Source organism: Malaya genurostris, chromosome 1 (genome assembly GCF_030247185.1).
Source record: "Malaya genurostris strain Urasoe2022 chromosome 1, Malgen_1.1, whole genome shotgun sequence".
Classification (NCBI taxonomy): Eukaryota; Metazoa; Arthropoda; class Insecta; order Diptera; family Culicidae; genus Malaya; species Malaya genurostris.
The window spans coordinates 57,755,576-57,774,365 of record NC_080570.1 but is presented as its reverse complement, the minus strand read 5'-3'; the positions used below and the strand labels follow the sequence as shown (position 1 = coordinate 57,774,365).

General features: G+C 39.7%; 2 protein-coding genes across 2 annotated transcripts; both read right to left on the bottom strand.

Moving 5' to 3' along the window:
- Positions 1–11,049: 11,049 nt before the first annotated feature.
- Positions 11,050–13,671, bottom strand: LOC131425935 (uncharacterized). Its single transcript, XM_058588260.1, has one exon. The coding sequence runs from the start codon at positions 13,669–13,671 to the stop codon at positions 11,050–11,052; it is 2,622 nt and encodes an 873-aa protein (XP_058444243.1).
- Positions 13,672–13,779: 108 nt separating this feature from the next.
- On the bottom strand, positions 13,780–15,966 carry LOC131425933 (uncharacterized). The gene has a single exon (XM_058588245.1). The coding sequence runs from the start codon at positions 15,964–15,966 to the stop codon at positions 13,780–13,782; it is 2,187 nt and encodes a 728-aa protein (XP_058444228.1).
- Positions 15,967–18,790: the final 2,824 nt, after the last annotated feature.

Genomic DNA, 18,790 nt, shown 5'->3' with positions numbered 1-18,790 from the left:
ACTCTTTCTTAATTCTACCGGCTCATAAGCCGTCAAAGTAACAGAGAACGTATCTCATATTTATAATTCAATTTTCTTTTCAACTCATCCATTAACACAACATTTCTTTATCTTAATTGAATCGTAAAACAGTACCACAGAACATGCATTAAAACCTGAGCACTTGGTCTCGCACCAGTGATGTAAAAACTTCTTCATATGGATAATACTGTGCAGCTTCCTTTCCACCACCGACACGAGCCTTAGAAGCTTCCGGCTGTACGCACATCAGAACGACTTGCCTCTCGAAGACTGCCAACTTTCTTCGCGCTCATACGGAAATGACGGATACGAGGCAACCGAAAAAACGACTTACTGTAACGTTAACAAACAGAATAAAATAAAGCAGTAGCTGTTTTAAATTTCGAGAGTACTGTTTGTGCGTAAATTTTACACAACGATTCCTCTTCCGAGTAAGTGCAACCGAATCACTCAAAACAAGAAATAATGTTCAACCGTCTGCAATAAAGAACATTTCACACACCAGAAAGCGATTGAACGTTGTTCTCACGATGAAGTGCTGTTCAAGTGGTTGTCGTACGTCACTCACTTTTAGTTCCTGTTCAAATATGGTTTCTTCTCGTAATCGTTTCTTACCATCCATCGGATTTTTTCCGAAACGAGAGCACCTTTTTCTGGTTGATCCAAGATACAGTAAATAATAAAACACTACACTGAAATGAAAATCTTATTTATATTCATTAGATTTGTCATATGAATCATATGCCGAATATAATTCATAGAAATTATATAGAAACTTATAATCTTTATTTAATGTGTACGTCAAATCTAAATGGACGTTATCATAATGAAAGTTATAAAAATATCCCATATAATTTATATGGAAATCCGATGAAAGTCGTGAATCGTACTGCTTGAAGCTGAAGGAATAGTTGTGTCCTCAATATTCGTCAACTGCTCCAGACCATTTTTTTTCAGGAAGTCCCGCATCTCAATGTAATTTTAAATCGCTGAAAAAACAGCTCATCCAACTTCTTTCAAGGATATGCGTTAACGGACCATGAAATATATATGAGGTACGTTTCATTACTCTATCTGTCTAGTAAGATTCATTTTTTTTATTTTCAGTTTCGGGATCTCACTTCTCTTTCGAAAATATCATGAGGTGCTCCCTTACCGAACGGAATACTAGTATAGCTTGAATCCTCAAAGAAAAGTAGTAGTTTGCAATTATCTACTATTCGTATGACCTCCATTGAAAGTTATATATATATATATATATATATATATATATATATATATATATATATATATATATATATATATATATATATATATATATATATATATATATATATATATATATATATATATTACTAAACTAGTCATATGGTATATATGAACCTATCTAAATAAATTCGAAGTGAATATAATATGCGCTTCATAAATTGTTCCAATGTATGTTGTGCGGATATCTAGTAATGGTTATAAAACGCGCCAATAAATTTGACTCAGACTGGAAATTTCATTCGTTATATGGAAATCCTGTAAAAATAATGTTAAGAAGAGTTTTATGTTTCATAAGATTATCTCATATATTTGACATGATGTTGAACACATCTTGTAACTATTATTGGAAATGCTAATAGTGCAAAATCATTAGAATATCATATAATGTGAAAAAGAAAATTTAGCTCAGTGTAGACATCTTCCGATCGATGTAAAAAGTTGATATGTAATGTGTTTGGATTTATATTTAATCTTATTTTTTTTAGGAAATTCTGTAGCACACTATCACTTTATATAAGCAAGTCACTTAACGCTAGCACAATATTCTGTTCGTCATGAATGATTCAGGTCGATACGACCGAAGCCGTAAGCGCCCTCGTCGGAAGCGCCCCCGCAGAAATCACCTTTATCTAGTTGCGGGCGTATGCCCGGATTACCCAAAGCTAGGGGCTATCCCTCAGTTCAGTCCGAACGAGCGGCAGCAACCTTTCAAAATCTCAGTAAATTAGAATAAATTCTTTTAAGCAGCATGTTGATTTATCATGCCAAATGACCATTATGCCAAATAACCATTCGGAAAATAACCAAATAGCCATGCCAAATAGCTTTATGCCAAACGGCATTATGCCAAACGGTAGTATGCTAAACGACCTTATGCCAAACGGGGTAGCTCCGTCTGAATCAGGGGTTCCCAAAGTGGTCGATATCCTTTTTGCGGGGGTCGATGTAAACGAAAACTGACTATGGGGGTCGACGATGTCTAGAAATCAACCCCCTGGTGTTTGATATAAGTTGTTATTTGAAATATTTACACTATAAAAGTTGTGTTTATTTGACCATCCGCAGAAATTCGTAAGTATTTTACATCAATATTAAAAAAGCAATAAATTGAAGTTTCAAAGGAATTTGTTTATGGGGGTCTCAGACCTAAGTTAAATTTAGTAAAGGGGTCCATGACTCAAAATAGTCCTGGTCTGAATCATACACGCAAAGAAATGGAGCATGTTTAAAATAACAAAACTGTTAGTAAATTTTTTAATTTGATTTATGATGTGCTTAATCCACCTAGCAAGGTGATGATACCTTTTTTATCAATCAGCATGTGTTTTACGCGTGAATATTCTTCGTTGTGGTTAGTTTTCATGAAATTATTTTTATGACCGTCGTTTTGAATTAATTGTAATTAAAATTTTGAAACTGCAAGACGAATCGAAGATAGAAATTGTATGAAATCGTAAAATTCTGCCTTTTATTCTAAACGTGTGACCACTGTTGCACATATTTTTCGTGTAACTAATTCATTCACCCATCCTCGGTTCGAATATCTTGTTTATACTCATGCCTGTCTCGAACATCGTTGAACGTATTCACTGCACGAAAACGAGAAGGGTGAAAATGAATATACCAAAACATTCTTCGCTGCTGGTATACATCGTGCATGTTCGTTTTATACATTCGTTCATTTACTTCACTCTTCGAATTGGTTCGAATAGCGTCACTGCGATCAGAGATGGCATTTCACCAGAGTGATACACGCTAGAGTCAGATTTTTGCCACACCGAGGATGCAAAAAACGAAGCACCGCACAAAGAGGAAACCGCACTTCTTCTCAGTGTCGAATAGACAGCATTTGAGAGTGTGCTTGTAGTTAAAGCAGCTGGCGCGAGTGAAACACATTCTCTTCGCATGAATCGCTCACACGCGCTCTCGTCTAAATACACCCAAGTGACCACTGGCGCGTGATGGTGAGCGAACACTTCTGTGAACTTCAATTAATAGAGAGTAGATCTGGCCTTGCTATGAAAAATTTGCAAGGAAAACCGAAAATTTTACGATAAATTGTTTTATTTTGCTGATTTTGCGTGTCCACGCTTCATCTACGAAAACCATACAGCAGAGTGCTCACCGGCGTGTACACCTCTGTGAAAGTATCTGCATCCACCTCAGAGAATTTATTAGCTAATGCTCTAGCACTTTGGTGCGATTCAGTGGAAGAGGTAAAAGGAAATAAACAAACGCACTCATGATGCGTGCACACTTTATACAACAGTGGTGTATAAATGTGAAAGAGAAGAGCTCTCGTTGAAGTTGTCAGTGCGAGGGGAGAAATTTTGCTTGCTCTTCGTCACACAGAGGAGATAGACATCTCTGACTGCGATGATCGTTGGATTCTATTCTTCGCAAAGCATTCTTCATGTAATAAATTCATCATATCTCGTGAGGTAGCAGCAATGGGGTAGTACTGGGATATGTTTTTTTAAAGAGGTTTTAACCTTAAGGTCATTCACCTCTTCGGGCCAGAAAAGCTTTCTGATCCTATGTACGGGGTTGGGGATCGAACCCAGGTGGGCCGGGATATGGTTCATTACTCACACATAAGACTATGGTACTAATACAGAGATAAACGTCTTAATTTGCTTGTTTCGAAGACAGCACGAACGATCATCGCGAATTAGGGTTTGACGATAATCGCTGCATGAATATTCGTTCCACATTCGCGTTAAGTCATTCGGGGGTATATTCAATGCGAATAATAACTGCAAGAAACAGGAACTGCCAAATGATCTTCATGCGAGCAACGAAGCAGCGTCGGTTTCGTTCGCACCCGAATATACGGACAAGTCCGAATATCGAAGCGATTATCGAACAAAGCCGAAGGGCAGCGAACGGTGATCATTGACGTGATCATTGATATTCGAGCAACATTGCTTGTGACAATGGATTAAGCATTCCAAGAGATGTAGAAGGGAATTTAGTTTTTGTTATTATTTATGGTACTTCCAGAAACGGTGTTCAGAGACCAGCATAACCGAATATAGTTTGTATGTCCATGAATTAGTATGAAGAATAAATTGAAATAGTTCTGAATCCAACTTTGAAGCTGTTCTTTACGTTTCGTCTTAGACTCGTCAGTGCAGAGCAGTTCTAATTGAACTGCTTATTGCAAACTTAAACAGTTCAATTTGAACCGCTAAGCAGACGTAAAGTTCATGCTATTTGCCAAACACTTATATATTTGGTACCGAGGTACCACGTCTTTCCTGACGTGCCGAACGAAAACGTTGTTTTCGGCTTATTCTGGCCGATGCTGGTAAAGTCATTTAGGGGTTAGCCCAAGGGGAGGACGCTTAGAACAATGTGCCAATCACACATTAACACAATGCTTTGGTACATTTTTCAATATTGGCATTTTCGTTTTCATACAGTTGCACAGTTGCGGCACACAAAGGGCTCAGTTTTGACAAGTAGCTGTTTCATGGGGCACAGCGTGGCACACTTATGTCGTTTTCGCTTGATGCCAAACCTAACCCAGTTTCCACCCTAACTGCTGTCAAACCGTTTGTTTGAAGTTAGTTTCGAACCTAGTTTTAACGTTGTTGAACTGAAAATCGAGTCAGTTTCGAACCTGGTTGTTATATCAGGTTTGCTCAAACCCCCGTTGCTAAGTGCGAAATCAACACAGTTTCGTGAAAAGTGTTTGTTTGATGAAAATACCCTGAGTCAGTTTCAGTTTTCTCAAGCGAAAACGACATTAGACTCATAGTATATCACGTGTTTTTTAGAGGCACAATATAGTTTGTGTTAAGCGTCTATCCCCTTGGGTTAGCCGGGAGCGGGTCATATCGCCGAAAGCCATTTCGCCGAAAGTCGTTTCGCCGAATGCCATTTCGCCGAAAGTCGTTTCGCCGAATAGGTCAGTTCGCCGAAAGGGTCATTTTGCCGTAAGGGTCATTTTGCCGTAAGGGTCATATCTCATGCATGTTATGTCTCCTGTTTACCCGATGTGGCGCAGCCAAATAACCGAAGCCAAGACCGACGCCAGCTGAGTCGGCCACCGACCCGCCGTCGGAAGCGGCGGCCTCTTGCATACAAACCTGTAAACGCCTCGTTTGCCCGGTCTACTCAAAGCTAGGTTTCTTTGCTTTAGTTAGGTCCGAACGAGCGGTAGCGAGGTCGAACAGCACATGAACTATAACGATGTGGCGTAGCCGCATTAGTATTTTTTTCATTTTCACTTAATAAACGGAAAATACCACCTACATTTGCCTGGTAGATACACCTATGCAATTGCTTTGATGCTTACTAGTTAATAGTCAACAAGTTTTCTTGGGAACTACTTTCTGAGGTTCATGAATCAATCTTTATTCAAGAGTACAACAATCAATCATTATTCAAGAAGTACAATGGTAAGTTAACAAAACGGGCGTTAACGCTATTATCTTTCGTTTGTCTTTAATTTAAATCAATTCTAGTTACGATTTCAGGATTCGGCGAAATGTCATTCGGCGAAATAACCCTTTCGGCGAAATGACTTTCGGCGAAACGGCTTTCGGCGAAATGGTTTCCGGCGAAATGACCCGGGTTAGCCTATGTTTGTGCTTAGGGCACATAACCATTTTTACTGTTCTTTACGTTTCGTCTTAGAAGACTTTGAAGATTCTTTGTATTGTCATCTTCTATGACGGTTTGAATTTTAAAAACTTATCACCCTGTAATTTCAAAACTGGAAGGCGGAATCGGATAAAATTTTCTAAATGTTGTATGGAACCATAGGTTTATTTTAATTTAAATTTTTGTTTATTGAAATCGTTTCATCCTTCTTTTAGCTTCTCTATTCCCGATACTTTCGGAGATCGGTGTAGCCGAAGTCAGTAAAATTCGTTTAATGATAGATTCGAAATTTTTAAAAATCAGTGTAGTATAAAACTTTTGGGTACCTTCTGGGATCGAAAACAAGTAAAATCGAAATAAATTTATTTGATCGTCGACTCTTAAAATCTGTGAATCCGATAAACCCGATAAATTTATGTAAAATTTCTCTGAATCTGATAAAAAAACAAGCTGTTTTTATGGGACCTTAAAGGGCGGGTAGGGTCTAACACTTTTGAAAAATCATTTTTTTTCTTTATATTTTCTTATAGTAAAACAAGAATATTCTGTGAAATTTTCAAGCCTATCGGAACAAAACTTTGCAAGTTATGAGCCTTTATCTTTGCCTATCTCCTATTGAGAAGAAGTGAGAGCTCGGCACATAAGCCCAAGACTTTTGCTTCGATTGACTAGAAAACTTGACAAAACATTCTTGAAATGTTTCATTATAACAAATTATACAGGAAAAAATATGATTTTTTGAAAATATTAGGCCCTACGGGCTTCCTTGAATAATAAATTGTTTCCATTGATTTTATAGACAAAAAACTTTAAACGCTTTTTGCTCGGAAGCAGGTTTTGAAAGCCCGTGTCCATCGTCATTCAAAAACTACTGTACCAATTTTGTTCAAATTTTGCACACACTTTCTACATATAAAAAACCAGACCCCAACGTTTTCCTTTTCGTTGTTTGTTACTTGGGGGAGGTTTTAATGCTACAAAATGGCGAATTTTTTCGTGAAAAATCACAGTTTTCACTTTGAACAACCACCAAAAATTCAATAAAATAAAAAATATCAAACAGAAACATTGGGGCCTAGAAAAATTTCTACTCTAACTACGCTGCTTTTATTTGTTCACTTTGGATTAGTCTGCGCTAAGATACAGTGGACACCGCAAATCGTGATTTTTAAGAAGCGTCCTCAAGAATACCTCTTCACCGACTCATTTCTCAATATTGTTCCACGAAGAAAATACAAAATGTTGGTCGAATTATGCTTTCTATTATGCAAAACATTTGAATTCATTTTGTTGAACGATAACTCTGAAAAAATCGCAAAAATGATGATTTTTTTCATCATTTAGACCCCCCCCCCCCCTTTAAGACCTTTTATTTGAATTTTTATTTTAACGAAATCGGTTCAGTCATCTACTAGCAAAATGAGTGACCTTATTTTAATTTCATTACATATATCATCCTGTAGTTCCGGAACCAGAAGTCGGACCCAAATGAAATTCATAAACCTTATATGGGAGCACTGTTCATATGAGTCTAAGTTCAGCTCTAAGTCTGAGTCTAAGAAATCAGATAAGCCATTTCCGAAAAAAATAATGAAATTATTTTTCACACTTAAATTTGCTTTTCTCGGCGAACTTCTTCGAATAGTGTAAGGGTGTAAGAAGTGGTGCTCTGCTAGTAATTATTGTTTCTAGCAGTATAAATCAATATAAATATGAAATTGAATTTGAAAATACATATGTCAATACATATGTCATATTCGAACGATTATGATATAATAATTAAATCTTGCACGAATCACATCGGTGTCGAACTCAAACGTAGTGAAAATTCAGCATCGGAATATGTCACCCCTTCGATTATCTCATCAGCGATATTTTTGTAGGTGAAAATTCGTCATCAAGTTTCTATGACATAAAAAATCACTTGCGAGCCTCGAGGTTCAGAGTTTTGCGGATGCTTGTTTCATGAATGAATATCTCGGAAGTGTTCTTTCAATCACTGATTTTTTTAGAAAATTCGTTTTTTTTTACAAATGATAATGAAATGAATTTTTTCTGATCATGATTTTCCCAACACTGCTTGGGATACCTCACAATTGAATGAAATGGAACGACTTTGCAATCAAATTGAAATGACTTGTTTTGAGTATATTTTGGCAAATTCTCACTAATTTTTACGCGAATTTTCTATAGAATCATTTTTTTAGAAGTATTGGATTTGATTTTCATAAAAACCAACACATTTGAGAAAATTGAAGAAATTTTTATTGGAATCGGTAGAACGATCAATATAATTTAATGTTTGAAGATGATTTCATGCCAATGCACAGTGGGAAAAAAAATCCAGGAAACCCGCAAATAAATCGGGAACCATGGAAAAAGGCAACAAACAAGAGTGTTTCTTATATGTAAAAAAAATCCAAGAAATTCAATGGAATGATTTTCAATGGCCGCACGAATCGCCATTATGCTCTTTTTACCCCAAATGCCCAGCATTTTCAGGGTTTTCTGTAGTATTTGTTCTGTAACTTGAAAAGAAGTCGCGTGCAGTCTACTGAAATAGCTTGATTTTATATGTAAAAATGTCTGGAGAATCGAATGGAAGAGTGCACACTGGCCGCGCGAAACGTTTTGGTGGCTATTTTAAGTTAGATTTAGTAACCTTCAATAAGTTTTACCGAGATTTGAGTACGATTCACAATAAGATATTATGAAATGGAGAAATAGGGTAAAATAGTCACCAGAATGTTTCGTGCGGCCTATGTAGGTTCTTCCATTCGATTCTCCAGACTTTTTTACATAATATAAGATAGTTTTCCTATGCTTTCAACGTGGTTCGCTTAAGACTTAAGGGTGATTTAGTTGAAAATTTCACACATTGGAGGAATTGGGATAAAATAGCCACCAAAACGTTTTGTGCGGCCAGTATAAGTTCTGGCATTCGATTCTACAGACTTTTTTTACATAAGATAAGCTAGATTTAGTAAACTTCCAATAAGTTGTACCATGATTTAAGACAGATTTACAATAAAATACCATAACATGGAGGAAATGGGATAAAATAGTAATCAAAACGTTTCGTGCGGCCAGTGTAGGTTCTTCCATTCGACGATTTATAGTGAGCATCTCATGAAATAGAGGAATAGCCACCAAAACGTTTCGTGCAGCCAGTGTGGGTTCTTCTAATTGATTCTCCAGACTTTTTTTCATGAAAGTAGGCTATTCCAGAATACCGCACTCGACTTCTTTTCAAGTTACAGGGCGAATGTTATAGGAAACCCCAAAACTGCTGTACATTTGGGGTAAGCCGAGCAGGATTGCGATTCGTGCAGCCATTGTAAACCATTCCATTGAATTCTTTGGACATTTTTACATAAGAAACGCTTTAGTTTGTTGACTCATTTCAATTAGTTCATGAGTTACAGAATGCTTTGCGGGTTTTCATGGATTTTTTCCCACTGTGCAATGTTGGCCGCGGTTCTGCTTTAGATGGCCCATGCGCAAGGTTCAATTTTGACACACTCTCTTCAACATATCGGTCGGTAAGCAAAGCAAAGTCTTAGCATTACATTCCTTTTGTGGAATTTGGCCTTTCTGTTTCAACAGACTTCGCAGCCGATTCTTAGCGTACAGAATCATTGCATGGCTAGTACTATGGATCCAACGGACTCTAAGAATCCTTCCAGGTCGGGGCTCGAACAGTCGGTATTTCACGAATAAATGCTTCAATGTTGGCTTCCAGTGCGTCAATCGTTGCTGGTTTATCCTTGTAGACATGGACCTTAACATGGCCGCACAAGAAATAGTCCAGAGGCGTTAAATCACACGATCTAGGCGGATGATTGACGGACCCAAACGTGAGATAAACGGCTCTCAATTTGTTCATTGTTTCGCGTGTCGTGTGGGATGTGGCACCGTCTTGTTGAAACCACATGTCAGGCATGTCCAATTCTTTCATTTTGGACAAAAAAAATCGCCAACCATCACACGGTAGCGCTCGCCATTCACTGTAAATTTCCGCCGATCGTCGCCTTTGAAGAAGTACGGCCCGATGATATTACCGGTCCATAATCCACATCAAAAAGTGACTTTTTTAGGATGCATTGGTTGCTCTTGCAATGAAATGACCTTCATCGCTGAACACAAATTCCCGATAAAAAAGTAGATCTTTTCCAGCCTTCATTCATGATCAAATTATAGACCAAACGACAATTCATGATTAAATTATAGAGTCAGACCAAGTTTGACAATGATTTTAGACACGATTCACGTGTGATCTGTCAAAAAACAGAGTTGCCAAAAAGATACCAGCAAAAAAGTCACTCTTTAGTAACTGTTCGAGCCAACGGGACTCGTAACGCCGGGTCGAAGGGTTTCTTAATTCGCGAAAGCGACTAGCCGGAGGCTAGTGACGGACACAATCGAAAAGATTACTTCTTCACGAGATTACGGAATGCCAATTAGGCGGGACCGCAAAGCGAGGGTAATAAACTTGGGTGCTATGCGATCTTCAATTTTTATTGTGCACACTTCTAGTGATCAACTTGTACTGTCGGCTGTGTCGTTTTAATTTACTCATCAAGCCGAATTCTATTCTGCTGTTTTAACAATAGTTATCTTCTATCTCTCTTATAATTGTTTGATCTCACAAATCACGGAGTGTCATTGTATGGTATATAAGCAATAGTTCATAGACAATTGTACATAAAATTATAGGCTAAGCAAATTTAGATTTTTATAACTCTTAAAATTGAAAATTATTTTAAATGCATATTAAATTTCACATCATTTTATCAAAATATTCTACATTCCGGCCACCTTTGAAACATTCTACATGTTTCAAAACTGAATATTGTAATTTTATTTCTGATCTGCTCCCTTTACTTCAACTGTCCTGATATCTCCTTTGATCAATAGACGAATCGACATCTTAGATGAAAACTGTTTGTTCATGATTTCCTCCAATTTCTCACCGATGCGTTGCGAAACTTGAGCAGGTGATACAGATACAAGCCGGATGTTGTATGGTTATCCTCGTCGATCAGCCAAAAAAGAAGACCAGGTAGATCATACAGGATGAATTAATGTATTGGAATTTCAATTACCTTCTTGTTGTCCTGATTCGCCTTGAACACGTATAATACTGCTCTACTGATTTTGAATTTCTGTTGATGAATGAGCAGGATCACATGGCATCGGGAGAAATGCTAATTTTGCAACAGGTCTCACGACGTTCGAGGCAGTAGCTGTTCTTATTGTGACGACTCTGACGATTCCGTCGTCTCCAGGATGAACTGAGAGGATTTTTCCGAGAGGCCACTGTGCAGGTGGCACATTGTCCTCCTTGATGATGACGATTTTCCCTGGTTCTATGGAGACTGGTGGATTGCAGCCTTTGGTCGCCCTAGACTGAAGCTGTTGTAAGTATTCCGGGTACCATCGATCCCAGATACGCTGTAAGTGACGTTGTGTTTGATCCCAATGGCTGAGATGGTTTTCATTGGCATCCTTCACGGATGGTTCTGGAATAGCTTGAAGGTTTGACCCAACCAAAAAATGCCCTGGGGTCAAAACTTCTAAGTCTGACGAGTCAGACGGTAGTGGCGTTAATGGACGTGAATTGAGGCACATTTCAACTTGTGCTAACAAAGTCAGAAAATCCTCGTAGGTTATGGTAGTGTTGCCCATTTCCTTTAGTAGGTGAGATTTGGCAGATTTGACTGCGGCCTCCCACAATCCTCCGAAATGTGGTGCGCGAGGTGGGATGAATTTCCATCGTATTTCGTTATTAGCACACCAATTGAAAATTTGAGAACGGTTGCTCTCTTCCACTTTAAGCATTCGATACACCCGATTCAGTTGGTGAGATGCTCCCTTGAAGGCCGTTGCGTTATCAGAGTGGAGTTCGATAACCTTTCCTCGTCGAGCAACTAGACGACGAAGTGCAGCCAAAAAGGCAGCGGTGGACAGGTCACTTACGAGTTCAATGTGAATCGCTCTTGTTGAAAAACAAATAAAAATGGCCACGTACGCTTTCGTTGGACCACGGTTTCGAATTGCTGATTTAATATAAAAAGGCCCACAGTAATCGATGCCACATATCGAAAACGGTCGCGTGGGGGTAACACGAGAGGATGGTAAATCGGCAATGCTCTGCTGTATCAAGATCGGTTTACTGCGAAAACATGTATGGCACTTGTGGTATGTTTGACGTACCAAATTTCTTCCTCCCAAAATCCAGAAACGCTGACGAAGAGTAGCAAGCATAAGAAGCGGACCAGCGTGCAGTAACAGTCGGTGATAATATGATGCCAGAAGCAAACTTAAAGGGTGTTTTCCTCGAAGTATGATGGGATGCTTTGTTGACTCGGAACAGGCTGCGTTCCTTAATCGACCTCCAACACGCATAACACCATTAACATCGATATAAGGCTGCAGCCACTTCATCGCGCTAGACTTGGAAACATTTTTTCCAGCCTTCAAATCTGTGTATTCATCTGGAAAATCTTCTTGCTGAGCCAGGCGACACAGAGTGACATCAGCTGCTAACAGTTCTTCGGTATTGAGTGTGTGATTAGAATCTACAGAAGTTCGCTTCAGAGTAGGATGAACGTGGTTCTCCAGATTGGATTGACGGTGATTGGCGTAGACTCGCAGCTTTTGGAGATAACGTAGACAATAAGCCGTAGTTCGACGGAGTTTCGTGTAGTTAGAAAATCGACCGAACAACAACTCGCTGAAATTACTTTGAGTAATAGACATCGTTACTAACGGAACTCCTTTGCTTTCTATTGTTGTTTCTGATGATTCATCTATCGGTAACGCTCCTTCAGGCCATTCGTTCGGTGGTAGTGAAAGCCATGACGTTCCATGCCACCATCTTAAACGGTTTATTATTTCAGGAGGATTAAGGCCGCGAGATATGTCGTCAGCTGGATTATCAACACCGGCGATGTGCTTCCAGTTGCTTACTGGTGCGATTTGTTGAATCTGAGACACGCGGTTTGCTACAAAGGTCTTCCAGCGACTAGGAGATGAACTTAACCATTGTAAAACCGTGGTTGAGTCTGTCCAGAAATAGGTTCCTGTTGGCGAAATCTTCAGTGATGCAGAAACCTTTTTGTAGAGTTGTGTGGATAATCGTGCTGCACACAGTTCCAGCCTTGCGATGGAATGACGAGTAGAAAGGGGTGTAACCTTGCATTTGGAGGCAAGTAATTGAACGGAAATTTCTCGCGTAGACACCGCACGGATGTAGCAGCATGCTCCGTAAGCTTTCTCTGACGCATCCGAAAAAAGATGAAGCTCGAAAATACTTGCGTCTTTCAGAGAAATGAAGCGGGGAACCTGTATCTGACGGAGTAAACTGATAGTCGAGTGGAATTGTCTCCATTCTTCTTGCAGTCTGGTTGGAAGCGGTTGGTCCCAATCGTAACGTTTATTGTCGCTTGACTTTAATGACCATAAACGCTGCATAAAAAGTTTGGCTTTCATAACGGTGGGTCCTACCAATCCTAACGGGTCAAAAATTTGGGCGATATATGACATCACGTTACGTTTTGTCAGAACAGTTGCTGGCAAAGGCAATTGTACCTTGAAACGAAGAATATCGGTTTTGGGTTCCCAAACCAGACCAAGAGTGCTAACCGATTGGTCTTCCTGCAAATCGAAGACAGGTTTCATCGCTCTATCTTCTTCAGGAATCTCAGCAAGTACTTCACAGGAGTTTGAGGCCCATTTCTTTAGTGGAAAACCAGCCGAGTTAAGCATTGCAGCAACTTCTTGTTGAATACACTGTGCTGTTGGAACATCAGAAGCTCCAGACAAAAAATCGTCAACGTAAAAATCATCTGCCACAGGCTCTGCAGCCGCTGGAAATTAATTCGCTTCATCTTGTGAGAGCCGTTGCAGTGTTTTAGTTGCTAGGTACGGTGCACATGCTGTCCCGTAGGTGACTGTTTGTAGTTCATAAGTGGTGATTAGATCGGTAGCGTTGGTGCGCCAAAGGATTCTTTGAAGTGGTTGATCTTCGGGATGGATCTGTACCTGCCGGTACATTTTTTCGATGTCGGCAATAATGGCTATGGGATGAGTTCGGAATCGCAAGACTAATGTTAACAGATCGTGCTGTACTACTGGGCCGACGAGTAAACGATCGTTTAACGAAAAACCCGATGTTGTCTTGCAAGACGCATCGAACACTACTCTCGTCTTTGTTGTAGTGCTAGAAAGCTTAAAGACGGGATGATGCGGTACGTAATAGTGATCAATGCTATCGTCAACTGGTTCAATGAGTCGTTTCATGTGACCAAGACGCTCATATTCGTCCATGAAGAGATGATATGCAGTTTTCAGGTTGGCATCTCTTTCTAATCGACGTTCAAGACTTAAAAATCTTCGCTCAGCAATCGCCCTTGATTCTCCTAAGACGATTTCGGGATTATCAGTTTTGGGAAGACGAACTATGTATCGACCCATTGAATTACGAATTGTTGTGGCGCTATACCACTCCTCACAACGCCTTTCAGTGGAAGAATGAATAGGTTGATCGATTATGGTTTCCATCTCCCAAAATTTTTGAAGTGTGGACTCAAGACGATCATCGGTTGTAGATAGAAAACAATTAGTTGTTATCGATGATGTATCTTTATTTACTGAACCTGAAACAGTCCATCCAAATAAGGTTTCAATAAGCTGTGGCTGGCCAGGTCCTAGCGATATTTTCTTTCCCGTATGCAATTCCCAGTATGTTTCTCCACCCAAGATAATATCCACTTTGCCGGGAACATAGAATTTTGGATCGGCAAGAATGACGTTGGGAAGATTCCATGCAGAAATCGGTACAGGCACAGTGGGTAGATTGGTAGTAGGTTTTTCGATGATCAAAAATTGTAGTTTTGTTGCAAATGAAGAAATTCGGGATCTTACAGTGGCGGTTACGGTTCGATTTAGTCTCTTCTGGGATTGACCAATTCCAGAAACATTGATTTCTACCTTGGATTGACGACTAGAGAGACGATTTGCTAGCTTTTCCGAAATAAAGTTTGACATCGAGGCAGAGTCCAATAATGCTCTTACTTCGAAGACCTTTCCTTGATCGTCGACGATATTAATGGCGACTGTTTCTAACAACACCATATGGGAGCGTAATTGAACGGGTAAACTTACTTGGGTAGTAGGCTCTAGGTTTGCAGTGTTTGTCAAAATGGAAGAATTTTTATTCTCTACTTGGGATGACGTGAGAGCTGAGGTGACCGAGCCTTTGGGTGACAAATTGGAATCGTGAAGCAATGTATGGTGGCGGTCACGGCATATACGACATGTGTACTTGGATCCACAACTTCTAGCTGGATGACCAGTGCGAAAGCAATTCCAACATAACTTTCGTTGGGAAACCAACTCTCGACGCTGATTGATGGCCATATTGGCAAAGGCCTGACACTGGAACAGATAATGACTCTCGGAGCAGGCAATACAGGACGGGGTGGGTGACTTGTTTTCTGTAGTTGCTGCGCTGACTGCAATTTTTGAACGAAAATTATTCTTCGGTATTTGGTTGGAGCCGGCCACCTTTGCTTGCACTATCTGAGAACGTTGTAACAGGTCAGATGCAACCGATTTCAATATTCGGACTCGCTGGTATAGAAATTCAACGAGATCGTCGAAATAAACATCATCGTCTTGGCTACTTCTTTCTTCCCAGGCACGAAGCGTTGCTGGGTCTAATTTGTAAGACAGCATGTTGACAAGCGGAGTGTCCCAGTGTTCGGTTGGCTCATTAAGTTTAGCAAGGGCTTTCACGTGACGCAAAAATTCATCAACGAGCTCATGTAATTCTTGGGTGGATTCTTTCTTGATTGCGGGAAGATCATGAAGAGTGCGAAAGAGTTGCTTCTTAAGGAATCGACGGTTGTCATATCGTTTCAAAAGTGTGTCCCAAACAATTGCATAACTATCAGCTTCGATGTCAACACTTTCGAATGGTTTTCGTGCTTCACCAACGAGCGACTGGAGCAAATACTGTAGCTTAGCCACGAGGGGGATATCAGTATTAGAGTGGACCATTGAACTAAATGTATCACGAAACGACAGCCATCTTGAAAAATCTCCATTAAATTTGGGAAGATCAATCTTCGGTAACCTCAGATGAAAGTTGCTGGCTGGGGGTGGTTGAGGTGCGATCATCGACGCATTGAGAGCAGTTTGATTTGGATCTGGAACTCGAATCGACATCAAAATCCTTTGGCCTCACAGAATCGCAATTCAAGATTAGCTCGTTCGTTAAGGTGATCACCAAGCTTTTCTGGATCGTCTGCTTTTTCTATCTCACCTTGTACAGCCAAAAAGTCTCGGTACATTCTATCCAACGATTCCATGCGAACAAAAACTTGACATACATCTCGGTCATAGTTAAATTCTGCCACAAATGCTTCGACGGAGTCTCTAATCACATAAAGACCCTTTCTGGTTACTATCAAATCACTTAATCGTTTATCGATTTCGTTTTTCGACATTGTGCACCGAATTCAATTTGCATGATCGCGGAATACGGAATCGAGTTCTCCTTCCCGTCGCGGACGTAATCGAGTAGATCCTTCCCGACGCGGACGAAAATTCTTCCCGACGAAATCACGAGAATAACGCACGTATCGGTTGCACACACTCTGTTTTGGGGGTTATAGTCACTTGCCACGAAATAAACTGTCAACTTGGTATGATATCTCCGATATCTTGTAATTGTATCAAATGCAATGGCGCTACCCAAGCCACGCTAAAGGACGCCAACCTCGCGCTATTATTTATCATACAATAAACACAATTGGATTTAGGCGGTTATACATATCTCTTTTGACTTATTGTTCACCACAATTGCAATGGCGATAATTCTTCCACGTGTTACACAATCGGTACATAGAATTCAGTTAGTGCCGCACTCACTAATTCTTCCGACCGGGGGTGTCCTTCGATCCGGCTCGAAGGACCAAATGTTCGAGCCAACGGGACTCGTAACGCCGGGTCGAAGGGTTTCTTAATTCGCGAAAGCGACTAGCCGGAGGCTAGTGACGGACACAATCGAAAAGATTACTTCTTGACGAGATTACGGAATGCCAATTAGGCGGGACCGCAAAGCGAGGGTAATAAACTTGGGTGCTATGCGATCTTCAATTTTTATTGTGCACACTTCTAGTGATCAACTTGTACTGTCGGCTGTGTCGTTTTAATTTACTCATCAAGCCGAATTCTATTCTGCTGTTTTAACAATAGTTATCTTCTATCTCTCTTATAATTGTTTGATCTCACAAATCACGGAGTGTCATTGTATGGTATATAAGCAATAGTTCATAGACAATTGTACATAAAATTATAGGCTAAGCAAATTTAGATTTTTATAACTCTTAAAATTGAAAATTATTTTAAATGCATATTAAATTTCACATCATTTTATCAAAATATTCTACAGTAACAATTATCGTATGTTTCTTTAGGGGTAAGAAACGTTCATAAAATCTTTTTATTTTAAACAGTCTAGAGCAGGGCGTATATTTCTCATTACAATGTGTTTGTACTCGAGAAACTTCCTCTCCACTGAAGCGCTCTCTTCGGTCAAACAAGGACTGTATCTCCTGGGAGTTGAGTCAGGTCCTATTAAGGATTCAACATGTGCTAACTCTCTGTAACAACAAAAATTTCCATGCTTCATTGTTCATAGGCTATTACGAAATGGATTTGCGAATGACTATCGCCGGGGTAATTCAAATTTGAATAACTAAACAATGTACTGTGTCCCGTCAATTCATTACAAATAAGTTAAGTTTGTAATGCAAGTTATAGAACCGAGCCTCTTGTGTCAAAGACACTCTTGATCTAACATGATGTCATATGTACCTGTCCTGTCAGACAACTAGTTAGCAGAAAGTCATAAAGTGCGACGAGGATGTCCTACCCATCCAACATCCAATAAACCACGAACGGAACAAGTGCAACTCATGTTGAGTAGGATGTGATACCGATGATGGCAATGAGATTCCTGTAGGCTCTTGACTATTAACGCCTCTCGTCATCATGCCAGCCGCGAACGACCGACGACGGTAACTGTAAATGAACCAACAATGTTTGTTTTGTCGTGACACAGAGGGGTGAGAGGCTTATGCAAATGTGTTATGATGATCAGCTTTCCTATGGTGGGGAGGTATGTCACATGAATGTGCTTGGCATGACTTCATTGAATTATAGCTGTATGGCACAAATTCTATGCTGTTGATTGTTGCAGTCTAATGGGATGTGATATGCACATGAAAGTGTCGGTGTTTATGAATGTTTAAGATTTATTCGGAAAATTATAATATCTACAGCAGTGATAGGGTACTTTTCGGCAGGAGCAATCAGATTTGAGTGTTGGTACGCAGTGTTTTTTTTTACCTAAAATAACACACTAAATTAAAATAGACCTACAAGAGCAACAGATTTCCTTTCACATTGAAGTGTAGTTGAAGCAGCGTCTACAGAAGACAGATCCGTTTTCCCTCGTTCTACCATTTTGGGGTTATAGTTACAGATAATAGAAACGGAAGTTTGAAAATGAATGGCAGTTGCGGTGAATGATTACCACCAAGAAGAGCCAAGCAAGAATCGGTCCGACGTGTGATGACTAGCTACCTTTCGAGAGGATCCGAACGGTTATCGATTGCAACAAATCTACCCAGAATAATATATTCCCTTTTATGGCCGGAGACCATTCCCAGAAGGTGAAAGTCATTTCCCAGGACATAAACTCGCTGCATACTAATGATGTTTTACCACTTCCCCGGTCAGCAATCAGGTGCTTGATGGTCCGAAAAAGAATCTTAGCAAATATGAATGTAGGTATATATCTCTTCCCATAAAATTG

Coding starts and splice junctions, on each gene's coding strand:
- LOC131425933 (XM_058588245.1), bottom strand. CDS start 15,966: ATGGTCCACTCTAATACTGATATCCCCCTCGTGGCTAAGCTACAGTAT.
- LOC131425935 (XM_058588260.1), bottom strand. CDS start 13,671: ATGCTTAACTCGGCTGGTTTTCCACTAAAGAAATGGGCCTCAAACTCC.